General features: G+C 42.1%; 1 protein-coding gene across 10 annotated transcripts in view; it reads left to right on the top strand.

Annotated features, from left to right (window-relative positions):
• Hsd17b7 (hydroxysteroid 17-beta dehydrogenase 7) overlaps positions 1-12,899 on the top strand; it is a 33,947-nt gene that overhangs the window by 4,192 nt on the left and 16,856 nt on the right. For 6 of the 10 annotated variants that reach the window (XR_009584633.1, XM_060364636.1, XM_060364637.1 and 3 more), the window contains exons 4-8: positions 499-613; positions 3,634-3,828; positions 5,690-5,794; positions 5,995-6,051; positions 9,854-9,952. Coding sequence is in view for 9 of the 10 variants with exons in the window: in XM_060364636.1 (XP_060220619.1) it covers positions 499-613; positions 3,634-3,828; positions 5,690-5,794; positions 5,995-6,051; positions 9,854-9,952 (571 nt within the window). In the remaining variant the exon portion in view is untranslated. Of the gene's footprint in view, positions 1-498; positions 614-3,633; positions 3,829-5,689; positions 5,795-5,994; positions 6,052-9,853; positions 9,953-11,051; position 12,899 lie in introns of those variants that run through there. The other 4 variants (XM_060364634.1, XM_060364635.1, XM_021640620.2 and 1 more) reach the window with 4 other exon arrangements.

Raw genomic sequence — 12,899 nt, 5'->3', positions numbered from 1 at the left:
CCAGTGCATTTACTCATAGAGATTTTTCATGCAGGTGACCTGCTCACTTTCTCTGTATTTTTTTTCCATGAATAAAACATGTACCAATCCCACTATTAAATGGATGTCACAGCAAGACACTCCGTTAATTTGTTTGATGTTCTTAGAATTCCTAGTGAAAAAGACAACCTGCTTAACTTTTTTTTTTTCTTTTTCCTCTCGGTAATTAAACACACTCGGTGAAGGCTGTTTCTCATGGCATAGCTGTGACTGCCTGTGAACAGTTTACCTATAACCTGATTGGGTAGTGGGAACAGAAAAGCACGTTCAGTCCACTGTATACTAGCGGGAAAGAAGCGGTTAGTATTTCACGCAATACTCCCAAATGTCCAAGAAGTTGGTATGTTATCATTATAGAATCATATAAGGGTGTGTGTGCACATGCGTGCATGGAACACTTCTGGTGTTTTCAGTTAAAGGAGCTTTAAAGAGTCATGATGCTGTCTTCTGCTCTTTCAGAAATATGATTCATATGTTCTCCACAGCGGAAGGCCTGTTGACCCAGGACGACAAGGTCACTGCTGATGGCTTGCAGGAGGTGTTTGAAACCAATCTCTTTGGCCACTTTATCCTGGTAAAAAGGCTTGCATCCTACTCATTCCATACTTACTGTGATTCTGAGAGCGGGCGGACACATTACTGTGAAGCTTGTTAGCTTATGGTTGACATTAAACCTTTGAGTATTTAGGTCTCATCACTGGCCTCTGAAAATGTTGCTTACATAGAGAAGTGAGGAAGTAGATTATTGGATACACAGTTCCTTTTGAATCAACACACATACCAGCAGAAAAAACACATTAGTTCTGCTCTAAATAGATCTACAAACTGGGCTCAGCATCACATAGCCTGGGACAGGAACCATGCTGTCGTTAAACTCTCATCCAGAGTTGACTGTTTATTATCTTGGTTTCTTCTTAGGCGTCCATACTTGGATGTATAATTCTAGGCGCAGGTGGAAGATTCCGACATGCAGCATATCTAATGTGTTCCGTGACGTTGCCTCTGACTCACTCTTATGCGTCAATATCGAGAGTCTGGCCAGCCGTGCTGGCATTATAGCTCATTGATGCCGGGAGAACTTCTGATGCAAAGTTCGCCTGCATAGAACCTCTATCTAGTATTCCTCACCCCTCTTCTCTGATCTCCGTTTTCTCTTAGTCAGCCCTCGCCAAGGCCTAGCCTGTGTTTATTAGAAGTTGGAATGTGGAACACTGGAATGTTACCAGTCATTACAACAAATGAGATAAATATTTTATGTTTTTACGATGGCCTCAGGCATTTTCTTAAGACATAGAAAAGTGTAATATGAATAGTGTACTGTCATTTCTATAAACAAAAGAAATGGTTTTATATATATATATATATATTTTTTTTTGTTAACATGGCTTAGAATGAAACAGAGAACACTGGTTGTCATTGATGAACTGGGTTATCAGGATGTTAGGAATGAATAGAATATGCTTTTAATATGGTTTGGTTTTTGATATGGAGTATCACATTTTTAATGACAAAGACCTACTAAGATACAATGTTAGAATAGGATTAAGTTCTTATGTGGTCTTTTCTTAACTAACTTTACAGAGATCCATCGTCTAATGTTTCCTTGATCTCCTTAAAATCTTCTCCCATTTCCTCGCCATCTTCTTGAATTATTAAATAAAACAGCAATTGAGTAGTCTTGGCTCACACCTGAATTCTAACACACAGGCTGAGATAGGGCGATTGCTGCAAGCTTGAGGCCATCCTGGGCTGTAATAAAGTGGTAGAGATAGAGAACTAATTCCTTAGTAGCATTGATGGTCTTGTTTTGATGACTCTTCTGTTTTCAAAGTTAACTTGTTAGGAAAGCTACCGAGAGCTGTGGTCGTGGGGGAATTATCAGAGGCGTCTCAGCATGTCTCTATGTAGCAGACATGTCATTAGGGGATTCTGAACCCACGTGCCAGATAAAATGATGCCAAGGCCGTGATTGCAATGCCTTCTACTTGAGTGAGGTTTAGGAATCTGACCACATTTCATGAAACACAAATTTTGAATTTATGGTTCATGTGTAAATGAACAAACAGATCCGTTCCTAGTTTGGTTAGCATAGAAGAATAAGGATCAGGCAGTAACAGTTGGTCTAAAGAGTGGGAATTCTTTCTGTGAGCTCCAGGTTCCGTGAAGTATGTGTGTTTAGGTGTAGGTAGCTGACTCACATACGTATGGTTTTTCCTGACGGTGTTTGGCTTATTTGCCCACTGCAGCATGGGATGCGTCCGGAGGCTTTGTTGGTAGATTTTTCTTTAATGAGCTAATGTTTCACAATAGTTGTATATTTACAAAACTTTTGCAATGATAGTACAGAGAGTTCCTGTACATCCTATACTCAGTTTCTTATTTCCACAAGAAATTTGCATTTTATGTCAGTATGGTGCACTTGACAAAATAAATGATACGGTACCGATATATTATTAAGTAAAGGCTATGCCAGTTTTATTAGGTCTCATCATCAGCTGTGGGATTCTGTCCAGGGCCTACATAGGTTCTTCATTGTGGTAGTGTCAGTTAATTTTTCTGATGTTTGTCTCATGGTCAGATTGTAGAATGTTTTCGCAAAGACTGTAAGATACAGAGTGCCTTTCTTATCCCCTCATGTCAAGAGTGTGTATTCCTAGGCAAGGCACATTTATCATGCTCCTATCATCCCTGCACTTGGGAGAGGGAGGCAGGAGGATTGAGAATCCACAGCCAGCTGGTGCTGCATGAGCTCCAAGCTCACTGAGATGCACAGTGAGAGCCTGGTTTGGAATGGTGATGACAACAGAGTTTATGACCTTTCCACATTGACCTCGGTTACTTGCCTTGAGGTGGCTTGCTGGGCTTCTTCCCTGTGAAGTCATGTTGTCTTCTCCACATGGTAGTATTCAGAAGGCACTTGCTCTATGTAACCCACACTGAGGAGGTTGAACTTCAACTTCTTAAGGATGAACTGTCTACAAAAATTTTTTGGAAATTTTTCTCTTAGAAAAATTTTTCTCTTCCATTTTTTAAATTTAATTTGTTTTTGTATTCATGCAGAATCTTGGTTATGTATTTTATACATTAAGGTTTTTCATTTAAAAGTGATATTTCTCTCTTTAGTTTCTGTAACATATACTACTTATTATATATGGCATAGAATGGTAGTTAGAAGTACTTATTATTATCCGTACAGCTTTTTTTCTTGATTTTCTTTTTTCACTTTAAGATGTAAACCAAGATAAACTGTTTCTAGAAATGAAGATATGGGTTCTTGTTATGTAGACATTAATAGCTCTAGGCCTTCTCAGCTAATAAACCAAGGAGATAAAATACACATACTAACTCATGGGTTTATACACATACTAACTCATGGGTTTATACACATCTATACATATATGTAACCAATGTAACATGAGGAAATACTGATGTCTGTAACCCTAATCCATTGCTGCCTATAATCCTTTCAGCTTCTTCCTCTTTCTTACTTCCATATCCATTTACTTGTTGAATTTGAATATACATGTACAGAAATTGTCAGTGTATAGCCCTGGTAGATAGTGACACCACTTACACTGTGTCTTCTTCACTCAGATCCGGGAACTGGAACCACTCCTCTGCCACACGGACAGACCCTCTCAGCTCATCTGGACATCCTCTCGCAATGCAAAGAGGTCCAACTTCAGCCTCGACGACATCCAGCACAGCAAAGGCCAGGAGCCCTACAGCTCTTCCAAATACGCTACTGACCTTCTCAATGTAGCTCTGAACAGGAATTTCAACCAGAAGGCAAGGCCTGTTTCAGAGAGACAGGTCAACTGTCAGAGTTGCCTTTTTTGGCCAGGCTATTCCACTAACCGTTGTAACAGAAGGCTTAGGGGAGACATAAACAACACCTGTCCTGTTAGAAATATGCAGTTTATGGCTCTTGAGTCTTGAGGAACTCTGATCCTCTGCTAATAGAGTGACACTGGACACTAACTACAATACAGTCATTGACTAAGTACTTCTAGTGCTGTCTTCTTCTGTGTGTGTCATTTAATGTCTTCCCCACTGCAGCTAGGTGGCTCTGACCTCTGTGTCCGTTTAATGTCTCCCCCACTGTAGCTAGGTGCCTCTGACCATTACAATTTTCAGATGGAAACACTCAGGTTTTGAGGAGTTGAGTCATGTATGGAACCCCACGCCTCCAAGGTGCTGTCATGTCACTGACTAAAAGGCAGCCAGTAATTAAAAACCTTGTGGAAGGTGATGGATGCTAAGGCTCCATAGTTCCATCCCTGTGAGGTTGCAGATTGAGAGGATATTTATATAAAGGGGAAAATAACCCTTATCAGTCGTGCTGGCTTCTGACCACTGTCATCTGGAAGTCACTGCTGCTTTGAATGAACTGATTGCCCAGGTCCAAAATTTTAACTGGCATTCTCATCTTTCCCATTGATATTTTCTGGTTGTAATTACAGCTTGCAGTAGAGTGTCGAGCCAACTATGAATTTCCTTCTAACATTTTGAGACCTTAAAAGTTTGTCACAGCTGCTTCCAAGTCCTGTGGACACTCCATTTTTAGAGGGAGGGCTGGGCTAAGCTGAATTTGTTTCATGTTCCGTAAAGAGCTCTGGAATTTTATTTACATTTTAGTTGTCAAGGTGTGGCAGGTTTGATCTTCACCATCAGGATATGTAATTTCTTCTTATTTTTTTCTTTGCGCATGAAACTTAACAAGCCATGCCTAACAGCCAACAGCAACCAACAGTTAACCAGCAAAAATCCCACCTCTCATGGCTCTACTGTTTATATACCTTTTAAAACGTCCCCAGAATTCCACACGTCACACAATTGCAGAAGCTATATGTAGCTGGCAAAAATCACGCTCTTGTTAGAGCACTAGGCAAATCATAGTCAGCTACTACAGAGCAGCCACAGATCCCCACACCTGGGATTAAAACAAAAACATATATTTCTGTGTTTTTGTTTTTTTTTTAAAGAAACCAAAATTACAAAATTCTCACTTTAGAGATGTGGGCCTATGTTCCTATCAGGCAGTGGGTCTCAGCCTTCATAATACTATGACCATTTACTACACTATGCTCATGTGACCCCCCAAACACAAAATTGTTTTCAGTGCTATTTCATAACTGTAATTTTGCTACTGTTATGAATCGTAACGTAAATATTTTTTGGAGATAGGAATTTGCCAAAGGGGTTGTGATCCACAGGTTAAGAGCCACTGCTATAAAGAAACATCCTATGTTTTTAATGTATTTAATCAGAAACTAATTGAAGGCAAGAATTAAACTCAGTACGCCTGTTATATACTTACTGGGATTGATGAATTGATCTTTAATTAAGCCAATAATGGAAAATGCTGGTAATCAGGCCCCACTTTCCTTTCACGTCATTGATTGGCATTTCTTTAAACTATAAATTCTTGAGAATAGACCTATCTTGTTAACTCTCGCATCCTGACCCCACCAGGTAGTTTAAGACTTAGATGGTCCTACTATGAGCAGCAAGGACAGTGGAGAGTGCACACTTGCCATTCCCTGGCTTTCTGGTTCAAATGTGCGTGCATTTTATTGATGAGCATCCATGAACTAAGTCAATGTGCATCAAATGAAAATCTTAGTGTGCCTCTCCTCTGTGCTCCTAGGGTCTGTATTCGAGTGTGCTGTGCCCAGGTGTAGTAATGACCAATCTGACATATGGGATTCTGCCTCCCTTTCTGTGGACGTTGCTCTTGCCGGTGCTATGGCTTGTAAGTAGCAAACACTTTATTTTTAATTTGGAGTTATGACATAGTAAGAATTCAGCTCAAGAGACAGACTTCTGTTTGACTTGAAGTTTTTGTTTGTGCTGTAATCATAAACGCAAATTCCCTTTCGTTAAGTGATTTTGTTGTTGTTGTTGTTACTGCTCTAAATGGCCACGTGGTACCTGTTGTTTTCTTTTCACCAGCTTCGCTTTCTGGCAAATGCGTTCACTTTGACGCCGTACAATGGAGCAGAGGCAATGGTACGTTGCTAGTTTCATCACCTGTGTAGTGGTTTTGTGATGGAAGGTGTAAGCTCGCTGATGGCGGTGAGCAGTGTGTCAGCGGAAAAGGGCTGTCGGGCAGCAGTTATCATTGGGGTCAAATGATCCTTTCACACAGAGGTCACCTAAGGCTATTGGAAAACACAGATATTTACATTGCAACTCCTAACAGTAGCAGGGTTACTTCACTGATACTTCAGTGAAATAATTTTGTGATTGTGAGTGATCACAAGGTGAGCAACTGTATTAAAAGGTCCCAGCACTAGGAAAGTTGAGAACTACTGCAACAGTGGTACAAACCCCATGGACAACAAAGCTCTATTTGGGACTAAAGTAGGTACCATGTAACAAACAAGATGTTAGAAGCTTGACATTTAGCATCTGCTGTGACGCTGGTTACTGTGACTATAGAGAACACACTTCCTTAGAAGCAGGGTACACCAGGAGCCCCAGGAGAGGCCACAGAACGCTGCAGCACCAGTCCAAGCAAGGGATGATCAGTGAGTGATTTCCCATGGGGTAGGTGTATCTTGTGAGACAGGAGTAGGGATAACAAGACCTTTATTCTTACGTAAGGACTCTTCTTTCTGGAGCTAGAGAGGTGGCTCAGTAGTTGAGAACACTTGTTCTTAGAGATGACCCAGTCTGTTCCTCGGCGCCCGCGTGGCAGCTCATAGCTGTCCATTAGGTTCTGTTTCAGGAGATCCAACAAACCCTTCTGACCTCCACAGACACCCGGTATGTGTGCGGTGCAGAGACCTACATGCAAGCACATAAAATACTCTAAAGAAAAAACAAAAGGATTCTCCATCCTCTCTCGGTATTAGAAGATCAAGCTGCCTTACTAGAAAAAACAGGATTTCTTTGAATGATGCTTGACAGTTGGGCTGCCTGTGTTTCCTCATCCACGGCAGGCATTACTCAAGAGCCATAGCTCTGTTTCCCTCTGTGCACTAGTATACCCTTGTATATTTCCTAACTCAGAGGCCCAAAGCTTCACAGACAACCTCTGCTAATGGGTCAGAATCGTCATACAGGAAGAGATTTGCCATAGACTCTTCATGCCATCTGCTTAGAATCCTGTTGTCTTAGTTCTGAAGGGTGAACTCAGTCCACTGGATCAGGACATTTATCCTAAACTTGAGGGCTAGGATTGTGGTGTCTGTGCTTGACTGTTTCTTAAATCTTGACCAAACTGAGTTTGGGGGGAAACATGAGAGAATGATATACATCAAAGAATCAAAAAAAAAAATAACAATAAAAAATAATTTTTCTTTTTGTGAGAACACAAATCGATCGTGAAAACAAGTACTTTTAGACTGTATTCATATAGTTGCCAAGATGTATATAATTATTAATGTGTAGTCCCTTAGGGATTCCTCATTCTGCACATCTTTGTGCAGACTTTGGTGTGAAATCTTGTCTAGGGGTCACATATATACTGAGCATCAGTGGTGTGGGATGTGTTTAGAAATAGCTTAGAGTTGTGTTTAGAAGAGTAATGAATCCATGAGATAGCTAAGAAGACAAGACATCTTGTCACTAGGTAGGCAATGCTGTCTGAATAATGAGAACCCAGGACCCGTTGGGGCTGGAGTAGTTAGACTTGACTTTGATTAGAGTGAGGCCAGGTCCAGGCTCTGAGGGGCTAGGTGATTTGGATAGGACAAGACCGTGACCCCAGTGTTAAAGTTTAAAAACTTTATCGTGAAGGGCTGGAGAAGTAGGGGCTAATAACGCTGGCTGCCCTTGTTCAGGTCCCAGCATCCACCTGGCGGCTCACAACTGTCGGTAGCTCCACTTCAAGCGTTCTAATGCCCTTTCAGGCATATAAATACATGGAGGCAGAACACCCATAGAATAAAATAAATGTTGAAACAGGATCCATCATGATCTTGTTATAATTTTCTAAAATGCACACGAGTAGAAGGACATCACCCAAGACATCTGACCCATGGATGCCTGCAGATGCTGGCAGGGATGGACAAGGGCGGCAGCACATCATGGGAGCAATCGAATCGTTTACAGTCTCCGTGTAAGTGAGGGGAGCTTGAGCTTGAGCTATGACGTAGGCCAAACATGAGGATGCCGGAGAGACATTACCCATTCAAACCCAAGTTCTCCGGTTCCTGTCTTGGAGCCCTTGAGCTTGTATTTCACACAACTAGGCCTTTATTATAGGTAAAATAAGAACGAGGGCAGTAAATGGAAGCAGGCAGGCAGGGGTGCTGCAGAGGACTCAGTATAGTTTTTAGTAGTTTAAGAGTTTTTCAAAAAATGTTATTAATCAGCAACAAATACAATCTGATGGCTCAGTGGAGCAGAATTGAAAGTTTAGAAGTTGGCCCACCAACATACAGATATTTAGTGTACGATAATGATCAGAATTAGAGGGGAAACGTGCTTCTTGAGCAAAGTTGTCGCCAAAAGAGAACTTATGATCTTTATTTTCTGCCTGCCACCAAAGTAATGTTATGCTCTAAATAATTGAAAAGATATTTATGTCAGAATTAAAATTCAAAATCATTCAAAGGAAATACGGGAAAATTATATGAAGTTTCAGAATGTGAAGGCTTAGCTAAATGGGGAAACACATAAGAGTGAAAATTAACATAAAATTAGCATGATAATAACCCCACTATAAATAAAGCACAAATTAGAATACAGAGATGATCTGTCTTAGACGAAAGGTAACTATTTCTTAGTAAGTCAAGAACTCCAGCAAATGGGAAAGGCAAGTGGAATCACGCCCAAAAGCTGTAGACACAAAGAATCTGAGCGGTTTTGGTCATGTGAAAAGATGCTTCACCTCACCTCACCGGTGCTAATAGAAGTACAAGTTAAATTTATAATTCAGAGCTCAGCTCAGATTAGCAAAGGTTTGGAAGTCTGTCGCAGGGCTGTGACGGCTGGTGGCAAGTTAAAAATAAGAACATCCTGCATTACCCAGGTTCTGTGGAGGACCCACGGGCAGGATGAGTCCCCCAGGAAAGGCACACACCCTCTGCCCAGAAGGTCTGTTTTGACATTACTTTTATAGATGTCCTCAGGCTTTCACAAAATGATGTTCTCCTCATCATGTCATGGTTTAGTTTGTGATCATGAAGATGGCAGTCTCCTGAGTATGTTTTCAATTAAAGGCTGAACACACCAGTTACAGCTCACTCCCGAGATGGGATTCAGAAGCAAACGAAATAGCTCAGTCTACATAGATTTGACAAACTGAAGCTATGATGCTCAAGTGAAAACTTCTGTGTGTTATGCTTCCATAAGAGAGAAGGGTATGTGTTTCTGAATGAAGAAGTGTTTCTTTGCGTGACCACACACGAAAGAAGAGTGCGTTATTCTCAGAGATGACAGCCAAGCGGCTGCAAAGTTGGAAAGGGAGGAAGACTTCCTTTTCATATCATGTAAACATTTTGGACTTCTTACTGGCCAAATATTATCCCAGTGACCTGTGCTTTATTGTAGTGTGTGTAGGAATGATGCTAGGTAAGCCAGTGGATGAGACATGGATTTATTTGCGGGTTAAGGGAGAAGATGGCTGAGTGAGGGTTTGTTGTTGTTCTACTTTGTTTTTTTTTTTTTGCTTAGATTGGTTCTCAAAGTCTAATGTGAAGCAGGCTGCCTTACTTTCTCCCTTCAAAACTCTGCTAGAGGCTTCTGGAGACATTTGGATTAGCCACTGGTTTTTGAGAGGAATCTCAGTGTTGTCAGGGAGCTCTGTGAAGTCCTGATGGCAAAGAAAAGCAACACCGCTGATGTAGTTCTTCTTTTCCAGGTGTGGCTTTTCCACCAAAAACCTGAGTCTCTTGATCCTCTGACCAAATACCTGAGCGCCACCACAGGCTTCGGGACTAATTATGTCACGGGCGTGAAGGTAAATCTGTTGATGTTGTCATGTGGGAGCTGCCGCCATGCTGATGCGCTGGGCCTGTGAGGCTGACAAACTTGGCTGCGCAGCTTCTGCGCCTGCCTTCACTCTGGCGTCATCCTGGTCCACTCATAGCTCTCTGCCTTCTCCTGTCTCAGCGCTGTGTGCAGCTTCTTTCTCCTGAAGCTTCTCTTACCTGTGTTCCTGTTGGTGTCTGCTCATCCTTCAGATCTCTGCTTCTTCCCAACCTTCTCTGTCTCTTTCAACCAGGCCGTGGGCCCTGTTGTGGGATTTCGTGTACCTGTTGCGTGTAGTGCTCACCACAGGTGTCCGTGTCAGCACATAAGATCGTACCCATTTCCCTAGCATGCTGCCTCACACGGAGGCTTAAAGAAACACATCATGAGTCAGATGGAATACAGACCATCCTTCTATGTGAAGTTAACTTGTCTCTGAATGTACCTTCTGTTTGAGATAATTATCAGCCTTGTCAGAGGGTTTTTTTTTTTTTGTTTGTTTGTTTGTTTTGGACGATAGAATAGAGATAAAGGGTATAGAATAGAGCAAACCAAATCAGTGTTGTGTCCTCTGTAGTCTAATTAAAACAATCAGAAAGAACTGCACAGCGTATCAAGGGAACGAGAGTATGTACTTGGGACTACAGGAACATGCTGTCGCTTTGTCACAAACAAGGCTCACTGTAGCTTCCTGCTTTTCTTTGCCCGGCTTACTGAGGATGCACTGGTGGAAAACAGAGCTAGATTGAGGCTGTCAGTTTGGCAGCAGCACGGCTCCAGTGCCCTCCAGCCATGCGTGTTGCTTCACCTGCTGCTAAAAACCAGCCTTTCATAGAGTTTTTGGGATACGTTGTGTTGGATAGCAGTGACTTGAGAATATTTTCAAGAAGTGGCTTCTCAGGCAGGTAGAATTGAGCGACGCCTCACGGCTGTCTCCCTCTTTCTTGCTGGGCTCACCACAGTGGACTAGCCTAGGAATGGCCTTTAGCTGTTGAAGCAGTCTAGCAGTGTGGAGATGACACGGTTGATCTTGGTGTTCACACGTTGCTCTTTACTACATGAATTTTTGCCTTGTTGTTTTGTTTCAGGATGGAGTCTCATCAGTACATTCTGGCTGGCCCGGAACCATGCCTTGGTTGGGGTTTCTCTTGCTGAGTTTTATCATGACCAAAACCACGTGGGGAGGAAAGGGCTTATTTCATCTCACATCACACTCCATCACTGAGAGAAGTCAGGGCAGAAACTCAAGGCAGGAGCCAAAGCAGAGGCATGAAGGACTGCTGTGTACTGGCTTCCTCCCAGGGGCTGGCTTACTTACAGACAGCACCCAGGACCATCATCCCAGGGATGGCACTGCCCACAGGGAGCTGGGTACTGCCACATCACTCATCAACCAAGAGAATGCACCACAGGCTTGCCCACAGGCCAGTCTGGTGGGATCGTTTTCCTGAACTGATGTTCCCTCTTCCAGAGTGACTATAGCTTGTGTCAAGATGACATAAAATTACCCAGCACAAACTGGCTGTATAAGCCAGGGTGGCCTGCAGAAGCAGATCACAGAGATCTGCCTACCTCTGCCTCATGAGTTCTGGGATTGAAAATATGTACTACCATGTTCTGAGTTTTTTTTTTTTTGTTTTGTTTTGTTTTTTTAACTCAAATTTGAATTAATTTATAATCCTCTACATCCAGGTTAATATATTGTAGAAAATCCTGTTGCAGCTTAATAAGCTTACTTTGGGGCTTTCAGAGTTTATTCAAATTTGCTATCTTATAACCTTACAGGGGAGGTTTAATTCCACAATCTTTAATTGTGGAATTTAAATCTTTAATTCCACAAACTCAGGTGTTTCATTAGTTTTCTATAAAATGCATTGAAAAAGAAGCCAGGTGTGGTGGTGCATGCCTATAATTCTAGTATTCAGGAAGGCAGAGGCAGGTGGATCTCTTGAGTTTGAGGCCAGCCTGGTCTACAAAGCAAGTCCAGGACAGCCAAGGCTACACAGGAAAACCCTGTCTTGAAACCCCCCTCCCCCCAAAAAAATGCATTGAAGAAAATATTTTAGCCTTTGATTCATTTGTGGGAAGGAAATCCGCTTCCCCTCTGTTGAAGGGAGGGGGGAACTAGGGGCCGCTGATAGACCTTGGAGGAGGGGGAGTTGTTGCGTATTCGTTGATAAGCCCGCTGTGCTGCAGTGGACCTCCAGACCCATGCGGTATGGACCATCTTGGCCAAACCTACTGTGTCACAACACAAAAACAAAATGATGTGAAAGTAGGAAGGGGGAAGAGAAGGGTTGGGATAAGAGAGGAAGAGAGGGCGGGGACAAGTGTAATCCGAATGCAGAATTGTTGGGGAATAAATTTAAATAAAGGTGAGATTGGGACAGAAGAAATCTGTAACGTTTTCAGTTTCAATAGAAAGAACTAACAGGATCAAATGAGGGTGAATGTTATTTCCAGAATGTTGAAAAGTTTTCTTAATCAGTTTTAAGAAGATCCTGCTTTTGAAGTTTAGGCTCCATGTTGACTTGGAGAAAAGAAATCCTGTTTGTAGGAGCTGAAAGGTGGTTCCTATGATAGTTAAAGTAAGATTTTTCTACAGGAAAGACAAGAATGCAAAGTAATAGTGACTTAAGAAAGAGCTTTCTTGTACACAGAATCCCTTTGGATTGCAGGAATGCAGACTTGATTTCCTTTCTTCCCCTTCCCTTTAGTGGTTGGTTGGGTACGGAGGAGTTGGAGTAGGAAAAACACTCACATTGGGTATCTCACTTTCTGTGTAAAGCAAGCAGTTGGAGGCTTGATCTATGTTCTCACGGTTTGCCGTCCCTTCCTGCCGCTTCCTGTCTTCTAGTTCTCTTACTGTGTAGATGCCCTCCCTTAACTCACATGCCCCTTTGTTTATCTTTCTGTTGCAGCCATCTCTATTTGTG

The sequence above is a fragment of the Meriones unguiculatus genome, chromosome 11, assembly GCF_030254825.1.
Source record: "Meriones unguiculatus strain TT.TT164.6M chromosome 11, Bangor_MerUng_6.1, whole genome shotgun sequence".
In the NCBI taxonomy this organism is placed as follows: Eukaryota; Metazoa; Chordata; class Mammalia; order Rodentia; family Muridae; genus Meriones; species Meriones unguiculatus.
Note: the sequence above shows the minus strand (reverse complement) of the source record. Positions and strands in the feature narration are given on the sequence as shown.